The sequence below is a fragment of the Halichoerus grypus genome, chromosome 6 (genome assembly GCF_964656455.1).
Source record: "Halichoerus grypus chromosome 6, mHalGry1.hap1.1, whole genome shotgun sequence".
Classification (NCBI taxonomy): domain Eukaryota; kingdom Metazoa; phylum Chordata; class Mammalia; order Carnivora; family Phocidae; genus Halichoerus; species Halichoerus grypus.
The window spans coordinates 118,705,332-118,733,084 of record NC_135717.1 but is presented as its reverse complement, the minus strand read 5'-3'; the positions used below and the strand labels follow the sequence as shown (position 1 = coordinate 118,733,084).

At 49.4% G+C, this 27,753-nt stretch overlaps 2 protein-coding genes across 2 annotated transcripts; both read left to right on the top strand.

Moving 5' to 3' along the window:
* Window positions 1-1,534: 1,534 nt before the first annotated feature.
* Window positions 1,535-7,110, top strand: KRT3 (keratin 3). Its single transcript, XM_036090349.2, has 9 exons — window positions 1,535-2,122; window positions 3,187-3,407; window positions 3,963-4,023; window positions 4,365-4,460; window positions 4,733-4,897; window positions 5,316-5,441; window positions 5,758-5,978; window positions 6,336-6,370; window positions 6,842-7,110. Exons 1-9 carry the CDS (start codon window positions 1,535-1,537, stop codon window positions 7,108-7,110), a joined length of 1,782 nt encoding a protein of 593 aa, XP_035946242.2.
* Window positions 7,111-18,661: 11,551 nt separating this feature from the next.
* Window positions 18,662-26,795, top strand: LOC118534394 (keratin, type II cytoskeletal 2 oral-like). Its single transcript, XM_036090229.1, has 10 exons — window positions 18,662-18,989; window positions 19,038-19,303; window positions 20,403-20,623; window positions 22,021-22,081; window positions 22,755-22,850; window positions 23,443-23,607; window positions 23,709-23,834; window positions 24,470-24,690; window positions 26,012-26,046; window positions 26,467-26,795. The coding sequence occupies exons 1-10, from the start codon at window positions 18,662-18,664 to the stop codon at window positions 26,793-26,795; spliced, it is 1,848 nt and encodes a 615-aa protein (XP_035946122.1).
* The last annotated feature ends 958 nt before the right edge of the window (window positions 26,796-27,753 follow it).

Sequence of the window (27,753 nt, the reverse complement as noted above, 5' to 3'; positions counted from 1 at the left end):
GTAAACTCCTGGAAAGCTTATGGCTTTATTCTGGGGAAGGGGCCGAGATGATGGGTAGCCTGGGGTAACAAATGGCAGAGAAGACAGAATGGGAGAACCAGGTCACAGAAGAAAATTTCATTTCGTCTGCACTTGGGGCCATTCCCAGCCCCACTCAGCACTGAACAAGCCCCTGTCCTTTCCTCCTTTCTTCCCATTGAGCCGGCTCCTGCCGACGCCGCACAAGCCACACCCTTAGCAGGGCCTAACGTGCAGTGGAGAAAATGAAAAAAGACCTGTCCTGGAGAGATAAGCGGCTAATCTGGCAGGAAGGCTTTCCTCTTGGACGAGCCAAGCCCAGTCCCTAAGCCTCTGAAAAACACCAGGCTGGCAGGTTCTCAGGCTTTCAGAGTCAGGCACGTATAGCAGTGCTGTGGCTTTGCCAGGTCTGGCTTCCTGAGTCTGGGGGTGGGGTCTGGATACTGAGGCCACAGATTCCTGGGAGCACAGCCCCTCAACCTGAGAACGGTCCCCGTGTGTCCTGTTCACTACGGAGTCTCTGTACCTTGCACAGTGCCTGGCACAAGTTAGACAATCGGTAAATATTTGGTGAGTAGGTGGTAGAATTGTTGTTTGAATTTCCAGTCCTCTGGGACTTGGGCTGAAACCAGAGAAGTGGCAAAAATGTGGGGAGCAAAAAAGGAAGCTTTAGAGATGCATCAAGATGTGGAATAATGTAGAGTGTCTCTAGGAAGTTTTCAAAACAAGCAAGCAAGCAAGCAAACAAACATTTCTCACGTTGAATTTTGCTAACGTCTCATCAAAGCGCATAGGTGCTAACTGCCCTTCTTCTCAGAGGACTGTCATGAACCCCATTGCCTCCTGAACTGCAGCTTGGGATGGGGGGGAGCCCGAGAGGCAGATTTGTCATGGCTCTGAGCTCTGTTTCCAGGAAGGGAGGAAGAGAGGTCAACATTTCATTCCCAAGCCCAGCACAGACCTGGGCACACAGTGAGCACTCAATGACCATGTGTTGACTGTGGAGTGAACTGAATCACCCCTTCTGTTGAGATCCTTGTGCCGAGTCTTTGGGTGGGCTTCACTGTTTCCACCACTCAGACAACCAGACCCTCCCCAACCCACCTTCCAGTCTGTTCTTTCCACAGCTGAGGGCAGATAGACGGCCGCTGAGCACATGGCGGGGATGAGTGTGCCTCCTGGGTCCTGTCAGACAAAGCTAGGAGGTGGCCATGCCCAAGCATGGGGCATGGCAGGCGCCACCCCCTGCCAGGTAAGCCTGCCACCTTAGCAGTTTTACCATTTCAGATTATTTTCAAGGTGTGTTTAGTAGCCTGGAACAAACTTATTGCCTTGGAGGCAAACCCCACCCATGACTATTTGGGACTAATTACCTCTCCTTCATTTGAGCCCAGCCACCTCCTTGAGGTATATAAAGGGATTTATTCTGCATAGGTCTTCAGTTCCCTTCCCGCTTCCTCTGACTCTCAGTGTCCTGCTTAACTTTTGTGCTTTTCCTTCATCAAGCTCTCTCACCATGAACAGACAAGTCTGCAAGACAGCTGGTGGCGGCAGCCAGGGCTTCTCCGGCCGCTCCGCCGTGGTCTCCGGCAGCAGCAGGATGAGCTGTGTGGCCCGCTCCGGGGGAGCCGGCGGAGGGGCCTGTGGGTTCCGGGGTGGAGCGGGCAGCTTTGGCAGTCGCAGCCTCTACAGCCTGGGTGGCAACAAGAGCATCTCCATCAGCGTGGCTGGTGGCTCCCGGGCTGGTGGCTTTGGGGGAGGGCGTGGCAGCTGTGGCAGTGGCTTTGGGGGTGGCTATGGAGGTGGCTTTGGTGGTGGCTTTGGTGGTGGCAGAGGAATGGGAGGTGGCTTTGGAGGAGCTGGTGGCTTTGGAGGGGCTGGTGGCTTTGGAGGAGCTGGTGGCTTTGGTGGAGCTGGTGGCTTTGGAGGGGCTGGTGGCTTTGGTCCTGGTGGCTTCCCCGGAGGAATCCAGGAAGTGACTGTCAACCAGAGCCTCCTGCAGCCCCTCAATGTGGAGATCGACCCCCAGATTGGGCAAGTAAAGACCGAGGAGCGGGAGCAGATCAAGACCCTCAACAATAAGTTCGCCTCCTTCATCGACAAGGTGATGAAGCTTTGACTGGGCCCCCATTTCTAGGCTGGGACTTTGAGTTTGACATTTAGACACAGTGTTTAGGATCAATCTTGGATGAGCCAGGCTGGACCGGGATGGTTAGGCAGAGCTCTAGGGTCTGGGAAGATGTTCAGGGCTGATGAGTTTGCCTACATGGTCACTTGCTTAGGGAAGACAATGGGCCCCTTTGGACATGGACATCTGCAAGTCCTGCTTGTCTGGCTCCCTGCTCAAGTCTCCTGACTGTTGCCTTGTCTAGGCCTAGGCTGGCAGCCCTGGCAACACACGGCAAGAGCCATGACTACTGGCAGGAACGGGTCTGACCCAGGACTGGGCGTTTTTCAGACATGAGCTGCCCTTTGAGGCTTTCTGGGAGGCCTGTTCCTTCCTTGCCCTTGTGCCAGGCAAAGGAGGTGGATGCCCTAAAGAAGGGATTAAAGAGGCTCACCTGGAACCTTAGTCCCAACAGGTCTGTGGAGAAGAAGCTGGCAATGAGTCTGCACCCCTAAATCGACCTGGTCAGGAAGAGAAGGGTGCCTGGTGCCCTCCAGACCAGGGTAGCTTACACCAATGGGCTCCCTCCTGCGATGCTGATTATGGCATTTCAATCAGTATCAGTCCCCAGGGATTCACAACCTCCGAAGGGCTGAGTGTCAGCAGAGCTTTAGGTCTGAAGCTATACTGCTGAGGTTCAAGTACATTTCTGCAGAGCGTACTGTATTTTTGGAGGTTGGGCTAGAGTCCTGAAGTCCCCGGGGGACACTGAGCATTCATCTTTACAACTCTGCTTCCAGACAGGGGCTACTTCCAGTTGCTCCACCTGTCTCTCCTCCTCCTGGAACTTTCCAAACCGTGCTGCATCTTTCGCGGCCCGACTGAAGCGGTCATCTGCCTGTAGCCTCTCCAGCTACAGTAGGGACCTACCTTCACATCCTTTCTAGGCCTTTGTGCTGGGGGCTGGGGAGATTCAGACGCTCAGTCCTACCTGAACCAAGGCCCCCGCTGTGCCTCTGTTACAAGCATTGCCTGATGCGGCTTCCCCCGATGCACTGCAGGTGCGGTTCCTGGAGCAGCAGAACAAGGTCCTGGAGACCAAGTGGAACCTGCTCCAGCAGCAGGGCACGAATTCCATGACAGGCACCAAAAACCTGGAGCCCCTTTTTGAGAGCTACATCAGCAACCAGCGGAATTACCTGGACAGCATCCTAGGGGAGAGGGGCCGCCTGGACTTGGAGCTGAGGAACATGCAGGACCTGGTGGAGGACTTCAAGAAGAAGTGAGTGACAGACACATGAGTGGGAAGTTGCCACCGGCAACCCAGTCTCGGAGCTCCAGCTCTTTGTGCACTCCTCCTGCCACCGGTGGTGGTGTCACCTAGCCTGTCTTCCTCTCCTTACCTTCACAGAGGGAGCTTGGTTCATTGGGCTCCCCACTCGCCCTCCTTCCCCAAGGACAAGTGAAGTTATGGCAAGTGGGATGAGTTTAGGGTTGAGGAAGCACTTCCTCATGGTCCACGTTGGGGAAGATTCTGGTTCTAGAATCTGAAGGATGCTGGGACAACTCTGGTGTGATGACCAACCGTCCCAGGTTTCCTGGGACTGAGGGGCTTCCCAGGACGTGGGACTTCCAGTGCTAGAACCAGGCCAGTGTGCTGGGACAAACAGGAATGGCGGTCCCCCTAACCAATAGGGGGATGGTCAGGAGGATGTGTTCAGCTGAGAGGGGCGGCCAAGGGACAGGGATGGAGAGATGAACTTTTAGTTTCAGACAAAACTGGTGTTTACCACTACCTTAAAACCCAAACTTAGTTATTTCTTTTTAATCATTACAGGTATGAGGATGAAATCAATAAACGTACAGCTGCTGAGAATGAATTTGTGACCCTGAAGAAGGTAAGGGCTGTGTGTGAGGTTCCTGGGGCTCGTGGGCACAGGTTTCCAGTGGAGCTGGGGTATTTTCTTGCTCCACCACCATGGAGCTGCCAAGTTCAGGCAGTTAGAGCAAAAAGCAGAAGCCAGGTGCATCGTAGTTTGGAAAGATCCCTAAAAGAGTCAGTTCATTTGTTTTTCATTTTGAACCATCCCAATGGGAAGTGAGTCATTCCTTCACGTGCACACCAGCCTTGGACAAGGATCGGTCAATCACCAGCCTGTCCTGACTCTTTCCTGCTGCACGTGCAGTTTGTTGTTTGTTCCTTGGGGGGAATGAGGCCTTATGCTTCTGTCTTTCTCAGGACGTGGATGCTGCCTACATGAACAAGGTGGAGCTTCAGGCCAAGGTGGATGCCTTAATGGATGAAATCAACTTTCTGACAACCCTCTATGATATGGTGAGGATGTTACCTCCTAAGAGGGGAGCAAGGGAAGGTGAGATATTCTCAGAGGCTGGGGCACTTTGGTATCTAGAGCCCAGGAGGAGATGGGGCCCCTTGTTGGGGTTCCACAGGATGGACTGCAGACATGGGGTTCTCTGGGGGACTGGGGGGCAGGGTGGGGCAAATGCATGTTCAGAGCTGAGTCAGAGAATGGGTCTGTTGTTTCCGGGCCTCTGTGTGCTTGTTGCAGAGGCGCCGAGAATTAACAGGCCCCTCTGTGTTGGCAGGAGCTGTCCCAGATGCAGAGCCATGTCAGCGACACGTCCGTGGTGCTGTCCATGGATAACAACCGCAGCCTGGACCTGGACAGCATCATCGCTGAAGTCAAGGCCCACTATGAGGACATCGCCCAGAAGAGCAAGGCGGAGGCCGAAGCGCTGTACCAGACCAAGGTGGGAGCTAGGCACCTCTGAGAGGTCTCAGGGAGGCGGTGGCCCATGGGACTGCTGGGTGGTGAGTCCCCTGTTGTCACTGGGTGGACTCCTCTTGGTTCTACTCTCTAGAGACGTCTTTCTAATGTTGTTCAGTTGCAAAGTGCTGCCCCTGGTGGAAGGCGGTTCCACGGTCCCCTGCCAGGCCATGTGTGAGGGATTCTAGTTTGCTCAGGGACCGTAGGGTGGGAGAACTCCTACCATGGCAAATCAGATGTTCTCTTCCCTGCGGCCTCCGAAGTGTCCCTGCTGAAACATAATCAATGTCATTTGAACAAATGCTTACTAAGCACCTTAAGGTTGGGAGGGTGACGTTAGGGATGGAGAAACAAGTCAGGCAAAGCTGCATCGATACCCCATCTTCCCTTCTGTTCTTCAGTTGGGAGAGCTGCAGACTATGGCTGGCAGACACGGGGATGACCTGAAGAGCACCAAAAGTGAGATCGCGGAGCTCAACAGGATGATCCAAAGGCTGCGGGCCGAGATCGAGAATGTTAAGAAGCAGGTGGGATGGCAATGGATACTGGTGCCTAGATGAACTGGTGCAGGCTGCGGGTGAGGATCGCAGAACTCCTAGTCTGGAAGGGATTTCTGGGGTCATCTCAGGCAGCACTGGCCTCCAGGGAGTTCAAAGACCAAGCCAGTCTAGAGGGCAGGTAATCCATAGGGAAAATATCTCAGTAGATGAAGACAAGATAGAAGTGTTGGGGAGTGATGTTGCCTGGCTTGAAGATGTTTGCTATGCGATAAGCTATTATAAGACTCAGAGTCTGGAACCCTCCTCCTAGGCTCATCTTTTCCCCTGCCTCTCCCTGCCCTAGAATGCCAACCTGCAGGCAGCCGTCGCTGAGGCTGAGCAGCGCGGGGAGCTGGCTCTCAAGGACGCCAATGCCAAGCTCCAAGAGCTGCAGGCTGCCTTACAGCAGGCCAAGGATGACCTGGCCCGGCTGCTGAAGGAGTACCAGGAGCTCATGAACGTGAAGCTGGCCCTGGACGTGGAGATCGCCACCTATAGGAAGCTGCTGGAGGGCGAGGAGTGCAGGTGGGCCTCTAATTCCATCTCCCCACCTTCCCTGACGGAAGGCATGAGCTGAGGGCCAGATAAGTGACCAAGTAAATGAGAATGGAGGCCAGCTGTGTAGAGAGGCCCCCACCTTCCATAGGCCTTGCAGGGAAGCACTTGCTTTCACCAGCCCATTCTCTTCCATAGGTAGTTCAAGTGCACGCACAACCAGTGTGCCCAGGGGCTCTGTTATGGCCCATAGAAAGGTGCAGAAAGGGTACTGATCTGCCTGGCTTCTGAATTCGGTTCTGGCTGCTGTTCAACACCTTCATCCGTGAAAGATTGCTGGAAATTTGCTTTGTGACAGAGCTATCTTTCTCTTGCTTTCTCCTACAGGATGTCTGGAGAGTGCCAGAGCGCTGTCAGCATCTGTAAGTAGCCAAAATAACCTTGACAGTGAGAACTGATTCTGAAATATCTACACTAACACAGGGCAGTAGCACCTTACTTAAAAAATATTTCTATGGAAGTTGGAGGTTTTCTGTGGGTAGAAAGGGCAGCAGATCTGCTTTTGTCATTGTCTTGGGTTCAGGGCACTATTAATAGATCTATATGGGATGGGGAATACCCAGTTGGGAGCCTGTTAATGGGAGGAGAAATTCTGGATCATCTCCAGTGGAGTCATCAAGAATTGGCCATAGGTAGAAGGAACCACTGGAAAATTCATAATGACTTAGCACTATGGGGCGAGCACCTTATGCCATTAGAATGGATCACAATGATCACCAGGAGCAAAGCTGCCTCGGTCTCCTGCCCATCTTCCCGGGCCCAGTGGGTCATTAGTTATGGTACAGGGAGGTGGGCGCCGGGCGCTAATCGCTGTTCTGCCCTCTCCCCTGCAGCCGTGGTCAGCAGCGGCGGCGCGACGTCGGCCTCCGCAGGTGGATTCGGCGGCGGCTACGGCGGGGGCTTCGGCGCGGGAGGGGGTGCGGGCAGCGGCTTCGGCCGGGCAGGCGGCAGCGGCTTCGGCGGCGGCAGCGGCGGCTTCGGAGGCGGCAGCGGCTTCGGCTCCGGGGCTCGCTGCGGGGTCAGTGGCGGAGGCTTCAGCTCCGGCAGCAGCCGGGGCGGCAGCGTCAAGTTCTCCCAGTCCTCGCAGCGCTGCTCCAGATAAACTCGGCGCCCGGGCCCCGCAGCCGCCCCCGCGCCTCGCGCCCCCGGCCGCGCCTCCCCTCCGCCCTCAGCGCCACCCCCGGCCCCCCACGCCCACCCCAGCACCGCCCCCTCCCGGGCCGCTCTTTGGGGCTAGAACACCCGGGCCTCTGGCTCCTGCATCCGGACCCCTGGCCGAGCGCCGTCTGGAGAACTTCAGGCGCTCTCTCGGGCTCCCGTCTGTGCCTGATGGTCCAGGTGTGGCCTCAGCCGCCACCTTCTCCTGCCCTTGGGGTCCCCTCCCAGGGGGGAATGGTCACCAGTTCTGATGTATATAACACACGGACCCCTCTGCCAACCGTTCTGTCGCCAATAAAGTGCATTGTGTTTCACATCAGGCTTCTGGGTGCTCCCTGGTCACCTTTCTCCCCACTGGACTGACTCCTGTCACCCTCTCCCAGTGGGCTGTGCGGTCTGTTCCCAGAACAGCAGGAGTGCTGATCCTCTGCCTCTAAGGCAGTCACTGGCTACTGTCCACTGTATGGGATCGAAATGGGCAAGATCTGGTTGTTCATGTATTGTTTGAGCACCGGGGAGGGGGGTAGGGAGAGGGGCTGGTGGGGGGCACACCCCAGGAGGTCGCGTTACCTCACAGTTCTTAGAGGGGAAGGTGGGACCTTGCGGACATCCATCTCCCCCTTGCCTTCTCTCATTTGGGGGAAACTAAGAGGGCCTTCAGTTGTTGAAGGGCTTGGGGATGGAGGATTTCTTTCCTTGGCGCAGCTGGGTCCCTACTCCAGCTGACATCCTGAAAGTTCTCCCCACATCAAGGTGCACCTGGGCAAGTGTGAGCTGCTAGAACCCCAGGGCTGCAGGGATTTCCCGAGCGCTACCTATCTCAAAGGCTGACCCACAAACCCCAGTCTGTTGGGGGAGCTCTGCAGAAAGTGTTCTGTGTCCTTTAAATCTTTCCTCCTTGGAGCGCATATTAGAGGTTCGGAGAAGTTTTGTAGCAAAGACTACCTGTTAGCTGTCTTTAACCCAGCATTTCCCACAGAGGCCTCCCTTTTGGGTAACAACTATTGACACCCCTCGGAAAATGTCCTACACCTGTCTGCGTGCACTCTGGGTCCTCAGGTTATGTGCCAGCCATGGAAGCTTCCAGAACCAGGAAGCCCTGATAAAGTATTAGTTGGCCATGGCAGTGCTGTCCGGAAGGTCATGGCTGGAAGAAACTCAGGCTCAAGGAGTCCAAGAACTTTATTTGCAAAGAAGGAGACCGAGGCTCAGAGAGGTGGGGAGGTTTGCTTAGGGTCCTAGAGCATCTGAGGGTCTGAGCTGGGAGTGCGCCCAAACATCCTGAGTCTGGAGCACCTGCCCCTGCTCCACACTATCTCTGAGGCTACGGTTGTTGCCCTCCTGGCATGGCCAGCTGCCTGGGTACCCAGAGAACACGTAGGCAATGGAGTAGAAACATTAAGCCAAGCTGGGCCAGGGAAGCAATATTTCCATCTTAGGCCAAAGCTGAATTTCTTTCAGAGAAGGGAAATGATAATTAAACAAAGAAAACCAGAAACTGGGGCTTGAGATTCGTATGGACATCCCATGTTCTCCACTTAGCAGAGCAATCCAGGGCCAGTTCTATCTGATCTCCCAGGAAGACTCCTTGCAGGATGTAGGATTTGGTAGCTATTGCTTCATCTTTGGGCAGGGAGGTGACTTTCCTGGCTGGCATCGCTTTGTGGACAAGGCTAGGCGGGTGAAACTCAGTGCCTGGCCCAGCTCAGAGGGCTGGCTGCATGGGAAGGTGCCAGGCCAGTGACAGGACAGCTGTTCCCCCTAGATGAAGTCATTGTTAATGAATGCCTTCCTTCAACCAATATTCATTAAGTTAACTCTCGGGCACTGGGCTAAATGTTGGAGATACATCGGGGAGCTGCTCATGAGATAGACATCTGTCCTATGGCTGGAGCTGGAATGTGGTTTCAGAAGGGACACCTGTCAGCACTGGAGACTCACATTTGAACATCATCTGCATAAGGATGGTTAGGGTAGTTTCTAGAGCCATGGCAACCGATGAGCTCTCCCAGGTGGAGGGAAGAGAATAGGGCCCAGGCTGAGCTCCAGCATCCAGAGTCAAGGAGAAGAGAACAGTCAGCCAGGCAGTAGAGCCTGGGCCAGGTTTTCCAGAATGCCCATCCCTGAGAAGTCAAGGGGTTTCTAAATGGCCTCCAAGGGAAGCCCAGAACAGGGCTAACGTTTTTTGGACACTGTTCCCTGGTTTCAAAGTTCACATTCAGCCAATGGCCTCTTTCCTTTGCTGTTCTCCCTGGACTCTAGTCTATGCCCACTGGCCCCTGTGGGGGTTTACAGGAGATCCCCACTACCTAATCGCCTGCAGGTGGCAGGGGGGAATCCATGAAGCTTCTTAAAGGGGAGAGTAGCCAATGGTAGGCTGGCTCAGGAGGAATGGCACCATGGAGAGGACTATTTCTTGGAGGTGTCATTGTCACAGAGGAATGACCAGGCAGGTGAACTTGGTGCTAAGACCTGAGACTGAAGGAATTAACTCCATGCTTGGTTGGATATTCTCTACCCAGCCTTGATCATTTCTGATCCAGGCTGAAAACACTTCCAGGGAACTTGACCTGCTCCTCCTCTTCTTTCTTTGCTTCAGCTTTTATAGAATTTCTTTGTGAAATTCTATGGTGATTTTTCAGGTGCTCTTAAGTCTCTGGGCTTGGGTTTGCTTTCTAGCACTTGACTAGACTTTTTATTTATTTCTTATTTTTTAAGTAAGGAGCCAACTGGTGCTGTGTTTTCTGTTCTTTTTCTATCCTCTGAGGCATGTGTGTTTGCCCACAGGGGAACGCTCCAAGATCGTTGAATAATGGTGACTTGTATGCCCTAAACTGGGATTTGGGGCCATGGGTCAATGGTCAAATATTTCTTTTGCTCTCTCTGCTTTGTTTCACTCCTGTTTTGTTTACTCCTTGGGTGTGGAGTGGTACATCCTCCTGTGATGACACGGGGACCCAACTGTTACCCCTCACCCCACTCCCATCCCCACCCATTCCTCTCTGCCTACTCCCTCCCCACACCCCACCTGGAAAGAATGCTCCAAACAGTTCCTTCCTGTTCTAAGACCTTACCTTACTCACTGGTTCACACATTCCTGGATGTCAAGGAAACCAAGATGGATTTTTAGATTTCAGGTTATTTCGTGCTTTCTCCTTCTGGGATGTAGGCTATGGGCCAGAGCAATGTATGAACAGTGATGGTGACACAGTCACACAAAGCTCAGTTAAGGGAACCAGGGGGTTGTTTCCCCCACAGGAATCTGCCTCTCGATAATCCAGACTGCTGATGATCAGGATTTGCATAGAAAGTTCTGGGTAATTTGCAGGAAGCTCTGTGTGACTCTTCCCTGTCTTGTCAGGAGCTAGGTGGGGCTTGTTAGGCAACCATCAGAAATCTCATCTCTTGGGATTTGGGCTGCCCCTTCTCTGTCTTCTGAGCAGCTTGGCCTGTCTGTGCATTCTCCCTCTGCTTCCGAGGCCAGAAATGTAGACACCCTGCAACAATCTTGGGAACACTGAGTTCTGAAAACACTTCTTCACGTATTTTATATAGCTCTCTCACAGGTCCTTCTGGGATGCAAACTGTACAATGCACATCTCTGCTGTGCCTAAAATCAAGCTAATCACCCCAATACTTCCAGCCCAGGCTGAAGGCTAGTTGGTTCTCCGAGGAAAACACTGATGGGGGTATTGTGGGAGCAATCTGCTATCCTTAGAATCCATGGTGACATCAACTTCTGGAGAAGATGGGGGCAGGAAAGGATGGTTCTAGATGGCAGTAAAGCAGAGATTTTCATTGGGGGCAATATTCCCTCCCCCTCCAGAGAACATATGGCAATATCGGGTGACATTTTTGGTTGTTGCAACAGGAGGAGTGCTACGGGCACCTAGAGGGTAGAGGACTGGTTGCTACTTAACATCCTACAATGCACGGGACAGGCCCCCGACAAAGAATTATCCAGCTGAAAGTGTCAATAGGGCCGCTGTTGAGAAACTCTGCACCCAAGCAAGGGGTTGTCTCATTCACCTCTCTCCTTAGGAAAGAATCCTTGGTTACACTGATCTTGGTTATAGCTGAGCTGAATAGAGACCATTTTGCCTTTGAGGGAAGTAGATATTTTTAGGAGTTTGTTTTAAAACAGAAATGCCCTTCTACTCTGGACAAAGGCACAGGAGAGAAGCCAGGCAAGCAGTGTGGCCATACGTGGGTATTTGCAAGACCTGTGCCAATGAACTGTGAAGTCTTGCAGTTCTGGAATAAACCTGGCTGTTCTATGCCTCTGTGCCTTGGACAATCTGTTACCTTTGCCAGGAATACTCATTCCATTTTCAGTTACTTGACTGGCTCTTACTTATCATTGACGGTCACTCAGGCACTGCCTCATGCAGGCTTTCCTGGACTGCCACATGGCTCTGAGGTCTGCCTGTGCTCCCACCGGACCTGTTAACCCCCTTACCTCACTTGCCCTTTTATATTAAAATGACTAGTTTCATGTCTGTTCTTCCCACTAGCATGGAAAGAACTTGAAGGGATGGATGCGCCTTCTTCGTCTTTGTGCCTCCCAGTGTTCACAGTGTCTCTTATGGGACACTGTGAATTTTACCGAGCTAATGCTATGCTGGAAAAGGATGGGGTGGGCTCTTCAATGCAATGCTGTCCTGACATATTTCACAAAAACAACACGATTAAACAGCTCATTGTTGTTCAGTACTTACTGGTGCGAGTCGTACGCCAGGCAATTTGCACGTGTCATTTCATTTAATACTCACCACAGGAGGCAGGTGGTAATTATCCTCATTTTCTAGATGAGGAACCTGGGGCTGAGAGAGGCAGAGGAACACGCCTGGCATCAGCAATGGAAGTGGCAGACCTCGGCCTCCAGTCCAAAGCCTACACTTGCAACCACTGGGCTCTGCGGCCGAGCGGGGTCGGCCTGACTTCGCCCCCTCCGGGATGCCCTCTCTTGTACTAGCTCCTTGTACTGTGGTTAACAACTCTCCGGAGTCTTGAGGAGCCAGAAGCTCCAAACCTTGTTTGGTTCCAAATCAAACCTGAAGTTCTTATGTGAGCAGGAGAGGTTTTTTTCAGGGTTCGGAGGCCCGCTGAGGGGGGCAGGTCCATCTTTAACTCTAGAGAGTTCCGACCTCCAGTAGAGAAGCCAGAGATCAACTGGAGGAAATAACCTTGATAATGATGGGTGTTTCTCTTTGATGCCAAAGAGGAATTCGCAAGGTTTAAATCTATTTTCATTCATACAAGTGGATGCTTCCAGGCACGTCTGTCCATCACTCTCTGTGGATGGGTTCTTTAAATGTCCAAGTGGACTTTTCACTTTGGGCGGTGTGATTTGACTTGCTGAAGCCCACATGAATTCATGACAGGCTTTGGATAGCCTAATTAAAATCCTAGGTCAGGGACACGTGGGTAGTTCAGTTGGTTAAACGTCTGCCTTCGGCTCAGGTTATGATTCTGGGATCGAGTCCCACGTTGGGCTCCTTGCTTAGCAGGGAGTCTACTTCTTCCTCTGCCTGCCGCTCCACCTGCTTGTGCTCTCTTTCTCTGACAAATAAATAAATAAAATCTTAAAAAAACAAACAAACCCTAGGTCAGTCATCTAATTGATTTGGAGCAAGTTAATTAACCTCACTAAGCTTGTGTCCTTATCTATGAAATGTGAGTGAAAATTCTGACCTTGTGACATTTTTATGACCATTAGAAATGATACTCATGCAGTCCGCAATAGCCAAACTGTGGAAAGAGCCAAGATGCCCTTCAACAGATGAATGGATAAAGAAGATGTGGCCCATATATACAATGGAATATTACTCAGCCATCAGAAAGGATGAATACCCAACTTTTACATCAACATGGATGGGACTGGAGGAGATTATGCTAAGTGAAATAAGTCAAGCAGAGAAAGTCAATTATCATATGGTTTCACTTATTTGTGGAACATAAGGAATAACATGGAGGACATTAGGAGAAGGAAGGGAAAAATGAAGGGGGGGGAATTGGAGGCAGAGATGAACCATGAGAGACTATGGACTCTGAGAAACAAACAGGGTTTTAGAGGGGAGGGGAGAGGGGATTGGTTAGCCCGGTGATGGGTATTAAGGAGGGCACGTACTGCATGGAGCACTGGGTGTTATACGAAAACAACGGATCGTGGATCACCACATCAAAACTAATGATGTATTGTATGGTGACTAACATAACAAAATTTTAAAAAGAAAAAAAATGATACTCATAAACAGCTTAATTTCGTGCCTGGTGTACAGCAATCACTCAGTCAACATTAGCCATTTTTATATTCCTTTTACAGATAGGTGAAAGGAGCAAAGATTTGAAAGAGGAAATTACTGTCACATAGTCCCCACAATTTTGGGAAGTATGCAGTAGCTCAATAAATATTTGTTGACTGATGGATGGCATTATTGATGAGCCCCTGTAGTGGGAAACTGGCTTGGCCAGGCATGGAAGACTGGCTTTTATGGAACTTGCCATGTCGATGCTGTGATTCCTTGCAATTTGATGCAAAAATCATCAGACTTCAGTGCTTCATTGACCTTAACCTGGGCTACCCCTTAGCAGTGCTCCGTCCTTTCAGCCTCTAAACTGGTAACTTACAGGAGGGCTCTGTACATCAACATCATCATCACAGGGGCTGCCATACGCTGACCACTTGCCCTGTGGAGGGGCTTCTAATGTTACTTCCTATAGACCTCACAGCAACCTAATGAGGTGGTTATGCTAACCCCAATTTACAGAACAGAAAACTGAGGGCAGAGAGTAAAATGGCTCTGGAGGCCTTGTAACTGGAAAGTGGTGAGCCTGGGATTTGAACACCTGCCTAACTCCAAGGCCTCCGTGTTTTCCACCCCTCCACCCTGCAAGGAAAGAGAAAGAGAGGAGGTGCTGTCATTTGAGGTCCAGAAAATTCAGCATGCCAATGAAAATGGATGAGGCCTCTTTCCCATGATGCTTCCTGAGGGAAGATCAATGGCTTTCAGAAAGACCCAGCAAGATTCATGGCTGGTAAGAGATCTGTGTTGACAGGAGAATTGGTCCTTGGGGATCTGCTCCATTTTCCAGCATCTCAGAACTCTTCTCCTGACTTCATCAACCTGCAGGCTTTAGTCTGCTCTCAGCTTCCTCTCTCATGCATGGAGAAAGTGCTTTCTCTCCAGGGATGAGGCCAGTCTCTTTGACTTTATGCCTTAACCCCTTGGCTGCCCTATTTGCACATTCTCATCCATTCTGGATGCATAACTGGACTAGTGTTTCTCTAAGTGTATATTGATAGGGGTTAAGATAGAAAGGTTTTGTTGGGGAAACTCTAATTAAATAAATTTTTTTTTTCTGTGTGACTTCTCAGGGCTTTTAAAGTGTGAATGTGCTTTGTTAAAACCCCAAGAGAAAGCTATAGGATTTTCATTTTCCAAATTTATTTGGCCAAAGAACTTTTTTTTTTTTTAAATCAACGCTATCTTGGGGGATAGAATTCTGCCCTAGATAAGCCCTGGGAGAGAATCCAGTATGAGATAAGGATTTAGGGGTGAGTTGAAGAGTATTATAGTCAAGTCTGTAGAGAAGACCAGAATTAGAATGAATTATGATTGCTAATGACTAAGACTTAGTAACACAAAGATTTACCCATACTTAGATTTTTTTCTTCTTTATCAAACTTTAGCTATAAAGGGAGCTAGCCCTATAAGGTAATATATTTTTACTGTTCATTTGTTAAATAAAGTTATTTCAGTAGTGATATCTTTATTTTATTTTTTAAAAGTTTTTATTTTAATTCCAGTTGGTTAATATGCAGTGTAATATTAGATTCTGGTGTACAATATAGTGATTCAACACTTATATACAACACCCAGTGTTCATCACAACAAGTGTTCTCCTTCATCCCCATCGCCTATTTCAAAAAATGTGTATCTTAATGAAAGAAGACGTTACTTGAATGATGGTTCATACACTGTGTAGTGTCCAATGTAAGTTTTTATTTTAACATGGTAGAAAGTAGAACATGATGATAATTCTTAGTCCAGGGGCAGCATATCCAGAATGACTGTTCATTTCTTTTTTTTGGAGGACAAATTAATGATAATCTTGAAAATTGGATCTGTGAATCCACATGTACAAAGGGCATGTAACTATCACCCCTTCATCCTCAGCTCCCAGGTGGCGAAGGATGTCTGTTCCCTTTGACCTAGAGGTGGTGACTGCTATCTCACGATTTGTTCCTCCACTGCCAATTATATGATGGGCAACTCTCAGGCATTCTCTTCTCACTGCAGTTGAACACCAGGGAACAATTTGGCTAGAAGGAATAACTCTGCTTGGTGACAATTCCCCCTAGGAAATAAGGGCCCAGAGCACTCAGCCTCTTGGCAACCTCTACACGGAAGGTTTTGGCAGGTGAGGGATTAGAAGAACTCATACTGTTGGCAGCAGGCAGCCCATTTAGACGCCACTGCTCTAAAAGATCCTGCAGTGAATGAGAAATATTGCCGAGGATGCTAACTCTGGCTGTTTCCAGCAGCTTCAGTCAACTGCTGAGAAAACAATCTCAACCGGCTAAATAAGGTGATGCTTTGGCAGGCTCAGGAGATGTGGATTAGGCAACCCAACCCAAACCTGTGCTTTTGTGACCTGCCCATTGCCTCTCTCTATCCCTCTTCTCCAGCATATGCCAGGGTGGCAGAGATGAGCCACACTTAAGAGACTGCCACCCACTGCCTCAGCACTGGAGCCAAGGGAGGGGAAGGGAATCAGAGACACTGATGCCTGTTCTTGTTTGCTTTGGGCTCTCACCCGGGGCTTCAGGCGAGCCTGGCTCAGCTTTCTTCCCAGGGAGGCATTTGATCTACTGCTTTTAAGGGGATTCCAAAGAATGTGAATAAAGACCTCACCAAGAGGGACTGACATTCAATTGATGGGTGGAGTAAATGTCTCAAAGAAGAACCCAACACAGATTCCCTTCATGGATTGTTTATGGATAGATAATGTTGATTTAAAAATCCAAACATTTGTTTCTGGACCCTATTTAAATCTCAAAACAATCCTGCAAGTGGGGTAGAATGCTCATTTTACAAATAAGGAAAGAAAGGCGCAAAGAAGTCAAGTACCTTGTCCAAGGTCACTAATTAGTGCAAGGGAGACAAGGGAATTGAACCAGGTCTTCTGAAGTTCACGATGACAGGCTTTCTGTTAGACCACAATTACCTTACTCTTGTGTGGCATTTTATAATTTTCAAGGGACTTTCACTTATGTTATATCCTGTGAGACTCACTACAAACCACTGAGGTAGGAAAGGATTTGACAGATTAGAACACAGACTTAGTGTGTTTAATCACAGCCCAAGGTCACCAACCCAAATCCCTCCCAGCAGAGGTCTTGCTCTCTACTATCCTGACTTGGGTTTCTTACTCTTCACCCTCAGTCAGCTTTCTTTTGTTACCATCTTTTGGTGGGTTGCTCAGGGTGCAAAGTTGTTTTGAGAACAGCCAAGGCTAAACTTATTTCCTTCCCCCATGTCCCCAGATAGAGTACTAGCAATAGCTCAGTGTACAGTCTCTTAGTAGGTGTCAAAAATCACACTACACATTGTATATTTATTTAACTTACTGCTCACAACAGCCCATGAAGTACCTGCTATTATAGTTGAGGAAACCAAGGCACATAAAAGTTAAATAACTTGTCCAAAGGTCAAAGAGCTAGTGAGTAGTGGAGCTAGGATTCTAACCAGGCAGATTGGCTCTAGACAAACTTGCAGATCAGAAAATTAAGAATTAGCTGCAGAGCAGTTAAAATTGCTTGACTTCAGGATCTTCAGACCTATCCTCTGCGCTAGAATGCCTTGTCTGAAAACCACCCCATAAAGGCAGAGTGCTCACTGCTGATTTGATTGAAAATCTGGAGATATACCAACCACCTATTTCTTGGGGAGTCTAGAATCACCTCCTCTTGCTCTGTCATATTTTGTAGAGTCCTGAATGTGTATAATAACCTGAGAACATATTCTTGCCATGTGTGGTGTGTTTGGGTGTGGAGGTGGGTTGGCATGGGGATGGGGGATAGTTGAGCTGTCAGAAGTTAGAACAGTATTGTATCAGTGTACCCACTCCACCACCAAGTGTCCTCCATCCTCCCTCCCCCTAAATCCCTGGGCCCTGATGAAATACCCATAGTCTAGACAAGGGCTTCCCAAACTTTCCTGATCATAAGGATTACCTGAAGGGCTTGTTAAAAATATAGACACTCAAGCCTTTCCTCTGAAGATTTTCATTCCATAAGACTGGGGTGAGACCTGGGTCTAGATATTCATATTCTTAGACACTGGTTATGGGTCAGTTAACACATGTCAGTGCTTACCCTATGCAAGAAGTTGGCAATTCAGAATGAGTAGGACTCAATCCTTTTCCTTGATGAGCTCAGGGGCCTACAGGGGTACTGACAAATAAACATATAAGTTTACTTTAAGACATAGTGGGAAAAGTACAGGGTGTGGTGGGAAAACAAGGCTGGGTATCTAACCCAGATCAAGTGGTGGAGGGGTTGTCAGATCCTAAGGCCATCAGATATGACACAGCACACACTCTTATCCTGAGATGAATGGGATCTTTCAGCTTACTCCACCAGCCAACTGGAGGGTCCCTACATTTGGTCCTCTCTTGCTTCTGGATCCAGAAATCACCTACTGTGGGTCAAGGATGGTGGTCAAGGATGGTGGGTCAAGGATGGAGACTCTTTCCTGTATCTGTCCCTTTCAACTTCCCAAGCCTCATACTTGTTTGCTTCATATATGACCCTCACTTTTCCCCAGGTCAGACATTTTATCTTGTTTTGTTTTCCATGAACAGCACTGCTCAGCTCAAATGACAGGCTGGCTCGAATGGATGCCCTTGGCTGAGGTGGTGTCAGAGTGGACCTCTGCCTCCCCATTCCCCCACCCCAAGCCCTCCTCTGTACATTTCTCTGTAGAGGTGGGCACAGATGATATGTCTCTGGGTTGTGGTACTTTGGCATTGCAGGGAGGGATCCAGCTCACATGGAAGAAGTTGTCTGGTTCTTACCCCTGTGTCATGGAGCTCCGTGGCTCCTAATCTGCTGGTGTCAAAACCCAATTCATGCTGCTGGATTAGATGCTGTCTGAGTTCCCAAAGCCCCCTGAGGAAATCACAGGGAAGAAGGGAGGAGAGCTCCAGTCTTTTGTCAACTGTGGCAAGTTTGGGTGATTAAGCTAAAAAAGCAAAGTCATTTTGGTCCAAAGGATTAGTTTTGAGGTGTGTTGCAAGTCTAGAAGTAACTTATTGCCTGGGAGGCAAACCAAACCCAAGATGACTCTCAGCTAATTGCTTGCCTTTCCTTATGCCAAGCCTAGCTCCTTGGTATATAAAGGCCAGCCTCCTCTTTGTCCCCATCCTCTGCCTTCACCCCTCTCAGCTCTTGCTAAGTGATTGCTAGCTGACCTCCAAGCTCTCTCACCATGAACAGACAAGTCTGCAAGACAGCTGGTGGCGGCAGCCAGGGCTTCTCCGGCCGCTCCGCTGTGGTCTCCGGCAGCAGCAGGATGAGCTGTGTGGCCCGCTCCGGGGGAGCCGGCGGAGGGGCCTGTGGGTTCCGGGGTGGAGCGGGCGGCTTTGGCAGTCGCAGCCTCTACAGCCTGGGTGGCAACAAGAGCATCTCCATCAGCGTGGCTGGTGGCTCCCGGGCTGGTGGCTTTGGGGGAGGGCGTGGCAGCTGTGGCAGTGGCTTTGGGGGTGGCTATGGAGGTGGCTTTGGTGGTGGCTTTGGTGGTGGCAGAGGAATGGGAGGTGGCTTTAGAGGAGCTGGTGGCTTTGGTGGAGCTGGTGGCTTTGGAGGGGCTGGTGGCTTTGGTGGAGCTGGTGGCTTTGGAGGGGCTGGTGGCTTTGGTGGAGCTGGTGGCTTTGGTGGGCCCCATGGTTTTGGTGGGCCTGGTGGCTTTGGTCCTGGTGGTTTCCCTGGGGGAATCCAGGAAGTGACTGTCAACCAGAGCCTCCTGCAGCCCCTCAATGTGGAGATCGACCCCCAGATTGGGCAAGTAAAGACCCAGGAGCGGGAGCAGATCAAGACCCTCAACAACAAGTTCGCCTCCTTCATCGACAAGGTGAGGGTAAAGCTCAGAGGTGCCATGGGAGATTTTGGCTGCCCAGGGTGTTGGCATATGACGATGCCAGTGGGATCTGCCAGGCTTATAGGCAGGGGTATTGGCTTTTTGTCCTGGTTCTGCTTTGGTTCTGCCTTCAGGATAGCAGGTATGCCTTTTTTGCTCTTAAGGTCCTATTTTTCCCAGCTGTGAAACAGGGAAAGGATTCTAGCTCTTGATTTCCTTCTAGGGATAGGACTAGGGCAAATGAAGTGAGGGTCCAAACATGCTTGTTCTCCTTTGAAGAACAGGGCATTAGCCATGAAATTATTATAGCTAACATTCAATTTCTCTTGAAAAACAACTTCTTGATAATCTAAACTAGCTGGTAATCAAACTTGCATTAGTAAGAATCTTGGGACTGCCTCTCAGTGATGAGTGTCGGCAACTGATTTACCTTCTGAATGGTGCTGCGTTTTAGCCAATATTAATTTGAGCTGTCTATGCTGGGGCAGGGAAGGGTGTGCTGGGTCTGGGGGAATGAGCCTGGGGTTTGAAGTTAAACCCAGGTGAGCTATAAGCTGAGTAACTGAAAGGGGAAACAACTAGGGAAAATGTGAAACAACCTAGGAAAATTTAGACCCTGTTGACTATTTTCACTGCCTGTAGGAAGGTAAAGGTAAAATTTTCACTTAAAAAATAATTATAAATAACTTTATTTATGCTGATCTCCTGTACTTGTGTTCTGAAGGATCCGCATAGACTAGGACAGTGATGGCTGTGACTCTTAGCTTGGTCACTTAGTAGCCAGGTCAGTTTGGGCAACTTAAATTGTTTGAGACTCCATTTCCTTATCCACAAAGGGGATAATAACACCTCCTTAATAGGTGATTGTGAGGATTAAATGAGATAGAATAAGTGAAAATAGTAGGTATAAACAACACATTATAGCTCTCCCTTGTCTAAATTCTCATTCTTTTCAGTTAAAAAAAAACAAACAACCCAGAGGCTATTGCAGATTGGAGAACTGGGTTCATTTCCACATTTCCACTCTTTGGGATGTGTGGCCCCACTTGCCCAACTCAAGAGGCTGATTCCTTTTCTTTTTTACCTGATACAGGTGCGGTTCCTGGAACAGCAGAACAAAGTCCTGGAGACCAAGTGGGAGCTGCTCCAGCAGCAGACCACAGGATCTGGCTCAGGACCCAACAACTTGGAGCCTTTCTTTGAATCCTACATTAGCTTCCTGCGCAGGCAGTTGGATTTGGCTCTGGGGGAGAGAAGGAACCTGGAAGGAGAGCTGAAGAACATGCAGGACCTTGTGGAAGACTTCAAAAAGAAGTGAGGGCCTCAACTGGGGAGTTTCCTCTTCTGGGGGATTAGCAGGGAGGTGTAGCCCCAACTTGAGATTTTAACTGTTCCAGACTGTACCTTCAGTCAATATTCTTGGATGGACTTGTTGAGTGAGGCATGATCAAGCGGAAGGGGGTGAGAGGGTGGGGATTGAGACTTCAAGGTGGCTGATTATGACAGATTTCTCAGGCTACAGGAATCCCCTCGTACACTAGCCTAGGTGGATGAGAGAATCTACCCAGAGTTAAAAGCCCTTTGGGATGGAGAGCCTGCCCTCCACACTTACTATACATAGGAATCACTTTGGAAGCTTGTCAGAAATGCATATTCCTGTGCTCTGGTCCTGGATATTCTGAATTCGTAGGTGTGGGGCAGGTCCCAGGAATCTGAGTGCCCCATAGTTGCCAGGAGTTCCTAGCAGATGGTCTAGGGCCACACTTTGTAAAGCACTCTTTCAATGTGCCCAATACCCTGTCTCTGGAGCATCAATCTGCCTTCTTCTGCATGTTTGGGGTTGTAGTTGATACACTCTGAGGTCTGTGAGAGGCAAATTGAGCCTCTTGAAGTGGGGAGGGAGCTCCAGATATCCCCAGGGTCAGAACACGCAGGGGTGGGCACACCTGCTCTGGGGAGGCCCCATTCTGGTCCAACTGCATAAACCTGGTGGGCACCCAGGCTCTGTGCTGAGCTCAGAGAGGCAACTCAGATTGACATTGCTCAGAAACCTCTTCTCCTGGAACCATTCCATTTTTCAGTCTTCATGAGATCTAGACCCTTGGTGGGAGATTATAGTCATTAATAAGCAGGAATCTCATAACCTTGATGCATTCAGAAGACATGAGTTTCTTCTTAACCCAAATTCTGAAGCAACTCTAATTAATGGAAAGAGAAACAGAACAGAGGCAGAAAACCTGGTCTGAGCAAATACCTCTCTGGGTCTCATATACACATGCTGCACTTTGTGATGTCTATCAGAGCCAGGCAAGTAGTCAGGCTCCTTGAAGTCTTCTCCCACCTTGCCTACCCATACTTCAGCCTGTCACTGGGACGTGGGGAGAGAAGAGTGAGGCAGTGGCCTGAGCTCTGAAAGACCTCTAAGCCAGACTGGCTACATAATTCTGGCAGCTCAGTGCAAAATGATAATGCAGGGCCCTTGTTAAAAAATTATTAAGAATTTTAAGATGGCACCAGCAGAGCAGTAGACTGAGTGAATGTGAGGACCTTCTCTACCCAGGGCCCTGTGTAACTGCATGGGTCACATGCCCATGAAGCTGGTCCTGTCTCTGGGTGAGGGGATTCTGCATGAGTGTTTGGGAATCCTCATTTTTTTTTTTTTTTAACTTCTGAAATGTCACTGTCCAAATGTGTGCTTCTTTCTGTCCCAGGTATGAAGATGAGATTAATAAGCGCAATGCAGCTGAGAATGAGTTTGTGGGGCTCAAGAAGGTAAGAGAGCTGGGAAGGTTCTATTTCTGGGCACTAACCCCATGGAGTCAGCTGCTCTGGGGCATAGGGACTCTATGCTCTGTGTGGGGTTTACATTTCTCCCTACATTTTTGGAAATGAAGGAAGCTGCTCTAAATACATTATTGGTGAGGAAGACATCTTACAATGTTACTATGATTAATGAATTGATTAGTAATGCGAACTAATAATGAAGGTTTTATGTGTAGCATTGATCAAGGTTTTCAGCCTACAAGTGTACCCTGGATGTTATTAATAATAACAATCATCCAATACTTGCAGCTTACTTAACCAGTCATCATAAAGATGAGGTAGTGAGAAGAATATCCTCATTTCTATTCAGAAGGTTGGTTATATAGTACCCAAACCCCAAAGTCACATGTTAGATAAATGTGATTTTTTTTACCCTTACTCCAATGCCTGGCTAATATGGTTTATATTTTGTTAAAGGATTGGGGTTTAATTGGTCAAGGCAACTAAAGGGAAGAAAATCACTTTGATTTTCTTTTAGAAGGGAAAGTGAGGAGTGAAAATTAGGAGGAGGACAGGGGAAGGACAAAGAGGAGAGATGAAGGCTTAGGAAAGAGCTGTGGGTGGTTGGGGGACAGTGGGTCATTCTTTTGGGTTTCTAATTTCCTGCCTTTGCACCCTGTAGGACGTGGATGCAGCATACATGAACAAGGTGGAGCTGCAGGGCAAGGTGGACAGCCTGACAGATGAACTGAATTTCTTGAGGACCCTCTATGAGATGGTGATTCCTTGATTCCTTGGTTTGCCAAGCTCCAGAGCCTTCTTGTCTGCATGCTTCCCAAGTAGGACTTTAGGGGATAGTCAAGTGGAAGAACACTCCCCAAACCAGCATCAGCTGGTGTTCTGAACTCAGCTATGCCCCACCTAGGAAATGCTAACTTAGCTCTCCGAGGCTGTATCCCTGGGCCATACGGCCAGGGTACTTTTCTGTCTTCTTTGTTTTCCCCTCTGTCCTCATCCATTTTGTTCTACACCTTCCCTCTGGCTCCTATACCAGTATCGTAGCTAGCTCCTTCACAGTACTCCTCCCTTCTGTAGTCCCATGGAAACCCACACAGTCGCGCTCACTGGCTGATACTCTCAGGCTGACAACCTGATTATATTTGCACATTTACTTTTTCCTTTAACTTTGTTGTTTGGGATCCTTTAGGCTATAGCCAGGCCTGAAATGCAAGCTTATTTTTCTAACTGTCCCATTCCTGGCCCCATTATTGGGATATCTCCGCTGGCAGAAGATTCTTAGACTTCTTCATTCCCAGCATCTTCTGGGGCCAAGGGATGGTCATGAAAATGAACATCCATGTTCCCCATAGGAGCTGTCTCAGATGCAGAGTCATGTCAGTGATACGTCTGTGGTCCTATCCATGGACAACAACCGCTGCCTGGACTTGGACAGCATTATTGCCGAGGTCAAGGCCCAGTATGAGGACATCGCCCAGAGGAGCAAGGCAGAAGCTGAGGCATTGTACCAGACCAAGGTGGGAGCCTTCTCCTTGTCCCCATACTCTAGGTTTAGGTCTTGCTGACCAAGAATGTTCTAACACTGCAAAACCATGTTGATTGGTTTCTCCTCTGCCAGCTTGGGGAACTGCAGACCACTGCTGGCAGGCATGGGGATGACCTGAAGAACACTAAGAATGAGATCATGGAGCTCAACAGGGTGATCCAGAGGCTGCGGGCCGAGATTGAGAATGTTAAGAAGCAGGTGGGTCTGGACCTAACGGAGAGATCCTAGGGGTCTTCTGGGCCCTGGAGAGAAAGAGAAGCAACAACTGTGCCTCTGCCACATGCTTCCTAAGTCCTTTCATGGTGTCACATGTGGGATAGCTGGGAGAGTCCATTCTCCAGAGATTCCTTCTCAGATCTGAGCTTCTTGGAAAGCTTCCTAAGGAGAGATGGTTGCTTATTCTGGCTTTCCCAGCAAATCTTGCAACTGTAGGGAGGGCCTTAAACACTCAGTTTCAGTAGGATCTGCCTTCAGTGAACTATTTATCATGCACTTCACATAACCTCAATGGCTAATTTGTATCACTGGAATAAAGTGATTAATTAGGCAAGGGAGTTTTTAAAGTCTTGCAAAAAAGAACCAGTTACTAGACCACTACTACCTTTACCAGCAAATCAGTGTTCCTTTTCTTGATGAGACATGAGTTAATTTTAATGGGCCAAAGATAAATCGACCAATTGTAAAATGGACTTCTATTTTCTGGGCATGTACCATTGCCATTTCTAAGGTAGGGGGTGGAGGGATGTGGAATGGGGAGGAGAACTTTCAGGAAAGATCAGCTGTTTGTTTCTTGGTCACTATGCTAATTGGTTTCCTACCTCTCCCTGCCCTAGAATGCAAACCTGCAGGCAGCCATGGCTGAAGCTGAGCAGCGTGGGGAGATGGCCCTCAAGGATGCCAATGCCAAGCTCCAAGGTTTGCAGACTGCTCTACAGAAGGCCAAGGATGACCTGGCCCGGCTGCTGAAAGAGTACCAGGAGTTGATGAACGTGAAGCTGGCCCTGGACGTGGAAATTGCCACCTATCACAAGCTGCTGGAGGGCGAAGAGTGCAGGTGAGGTGCTGTGGGGTCAGCATTCTCCAGATAGGATTTTAGAGTACCTTTGACAAAAAAGAAAGAGAGCAAGATGATTGGAGAGGACAACCCAGACAATGGGTAAGGAATCTCCTGAAGGACAGAATTTAGGATTCAAGCACCCCCATTTTTTTGTCAATCAAGATCATCCAATTCTCTGATTTACTGTGGTCAACAATGTTGTATTACATAGCTCTGTTGATCCTCCTTATGAGTAAGAGTAAGGAAAAGTGCTTTGGGGTTATAAAAAAAGCTATAGTGCTGTCCACTGAACTTTCTGAGATGACAGAAATGTTCTACGTGCTGTCCAATACAGTAGCTCTTAGTCACTTGAGTACTTGAAATGTGACTAGTGCAACTGAGGAACTGAGTTTTACACTTAATTTAATTTTAATAAATTTAGCTAGCTTCATGTGGCTAGTAGTTACCATATTGGACAGCACAGTATAGACAGTCCTGCAGCCCTCCATCTCTGAGGCTGAGTCCATAGGGAAAGTGGCTGATGCACACATACTCTGGAAAAAGAGCACAGTATCAAGTAGCAGATAAGGGTTTAGTGAGGGGATATCAAATGCCAAAGGACTGTTAAGGATTGAGAAATCTTTCTGCTGACTAGCTGCTCCATGCATCCTGCATTGAGCCTCTGTCCTCAGGCAGCTCCCAATCTGATGGAGGAAGCAGAACTCAGGTGTGCGAAGGAAACATTAGGATTTTTTATAAGTCTCTATGAAAAGGAGTGGGAATGATGATCGTGCTATATGTACTGGGAATTGTGGGATAAAGATGGAGTGGTCGACAACAGTGGGGCCCACATTGGTAAGGTGAGCAGACATGCTCCATGTCTGTTCAGATATGTGGACATGCCTGCTCCACGAACAAGAACGAGGCATAGGAAGATGGGTTGTGTGGGCAGGACATTTTCAAACTCATCATGTGTTGAGTGTCAGCCTGTCTCACATTTTACCCATCTGAACCACCGAAGGGCTAACCAACTGGGAGTTGGGTGTTGAGCAGTTGGCTTGGAACAGATGCTCTGGAAACTAAAAGAAAGAGGATGGGCAGATGGAGAGATGGAGGGTGACTGGTGAAGCTCCTGAACACTTCAAATCCCCCAAAGTAACCTCTTTTCCTGGGGAGATGGGGTCATGGAGATAGACACTTGGAATAACCTTTCTTCCCCGGGGGCTTTACCCCTAGTAGGGCAAATACGGGGGTGTGGCTCCCAAGGTTATGGACCCTCAGCTTTGTGGCTAATGACTCATGGCTGAAATAATCCACGTTTCCTTCTCTTCCTTTTTAGGATGTCCGGAGAGTGTCAGAGCGCTGTGAGCATTTGTAAGTAGCCCTTCAAAAACTTTCTCCCTGGGTTGCAAAAAGGGTGACCAGAAACATCTTCACTGCCTGACCTACAGCAGGAGAGCTTGACCCATGCAAGGAGGCCAGGCCCCCAAACAGTGCTAGGGTCTCAGGCCATGGCCACACACTCCCCCCGCTAGCATAAGCAGGGAAACTCTAAGGCCAAAGCTAAAATGCCTGTGGTCTTGGGGAGTTCCCTAGGTTGGAGAACCAGAAATTTCTGTGGATGCTGCTGGCTCTTGTTCTTGGGGGACACCAGAGGGCCAGGCTCACTCTTGTCATTTACCAGCTGAAGCCTCAGAGAAGTCGAGCATCTTTCTCAAATTTGCACAGCCAAGCAGGGTAGAGTTGTGATCCAGACCAAAGCCTTTGCCTGAATTGAGTGCCTGTTCTCCACAGCGGTGGTCAGCAATGTCACCAGCACAAGCAGCGGCTCTGGGGGAAGCCGTGGAGGGGTCGTCGTCGGCGGCAGCAGCAGCGGTGGCTACAGGGGTGGCAGTGGTGGCCACGGAGGGGTCAGCAGCAGCAGCAGCAGCAGCAGCTACGGGGTCAGCAGCGGCAGCAGTGGGGGCTACCAGAGTGGCAGCAGTGGGGGCAGGCTCAGCAGCCGAGGCAGCAGCTCTGTGAGTCAGAGTGGAATTGGCTCCAGCTCTGGCGGCATCCAGACCTCGGGAGGCAGCAGCTATAAGTCTGGCAGTAGAGGCAGCACCGGCATCCGCTTCTCCTAGACCACCAGCTCGAGCCAGCTCTGCTCCAAGTGATCCTCTGAGGTTAAGTGTCCATGCCCATCTGCATCCCTCTCAGCCTGCCCACAGCACTTCCCACTCTGCTTGGCATTGACAAATGCCAACCTCAACCTTGCTTTTCTTCAAGTTCCCTGGAAAAGGGGCTGAACTTCTTGGCTCCTCCATCCCCAAGATCTCTCGTAGGCCAGGGAGGTCCAGCTGCTTATCCCAGATGATGATGCCCCTGACGATGGTAGCAATACCTGAGCCCAAAGTACTGTGGGCCTTCCCAGCCTGGCCTGTTCCCACCCTGGCCCATCTCCCTCTCTCACTGGGAGTTGATAGTCTGAAGCAGGTATGTTTCAGCCCCGCTGAGGATGCTAGAGGGTGAATGGTCAAGTTCTCCAGACTGTTGGTTCTCAGGGTGCCCTCCCCACATCTGGGCATCATGTCCTGACTTACCTCTGCCTCTTTAATTCCCCCAGCTGTGGATCCTCTGGTGATGATTATGTTGCACTTTCTTTTCTCAATAAATTGCACTGAATTTCACATTCTGGTGTTTGGCTTTCATTCAAGGGGCTGTAGAATAAACTGAGGTCCAAGAATGGAGAGAAATCAGGTGCGGGTGGTGGTCTTCCAGAAGTTCAGTGGTGGGTATAAAGGTTACTCAATAGTTTTGGCTTCTCCTTTACCCATTTGGCTGGGTTCTTGTGGTAGGTCTGTCCAAGACTATTTATTTATTTATTTTTTAAATTTTATTTTATTGTGTTATGTTAATCACCATACATTACATCATTTGTTTTTGATGTAGTGTTCCATGATTCATTGTTTGCGTATAACACCCAGTGCTCCATTCAGTACGTGCCCTCTTTAATACCCATCACCAGGATAACCCATCACCCCACCCCCTCCCCTCAGTTTGTTTCTCAGAGTCCATCGTCTCTCATGGTTCGTCTCCCCC

Coding starts and splice junctions, on each gene's coding strand:
- KRT3 (XM_036090349.2), top strand. CDS start 1,535: ATGAACAGACAAGTCTGCAAGACAGCTGGTGGCGGCAGCCAGGGCTTC. Junction 2,123..3,186: donor TCGCCTCCTTCATCGACAAG/GTGATGAAGCTT, acceptor GATGCACTGCAG/GTGCGGTTCCTGGAGCAGCA. Junction 5,442..5,757: donor TCGAGAATGTTAAGAAGCAG/GTGGGATGGCAA, acceptor TCCCTGCCCTAG/AATGCCAACCTGCAGGCAGC.
- LOC118534394 (XM_036090229.1), top strand. CDS start 18,662: ATGAACAGACAAGTCTGCAAGACAGCTGGTGGCGGCAGCCAGGGCTTC. Junction 18,990..19,037: donor TGGTGGCAGAGGAATGGGAG/GTGGCTTTAGAG, acceptor GTGGCTTTGGAG/GGGCTGGTGGCTTTGGTGGA. Junction 22,851..23,442: donor TGAGGACCCTCTATGAGATG/GTGATTCCTTGA, acceptor TGTTCCCCATAG/GAGCTGTCTCAGATGCAGAG.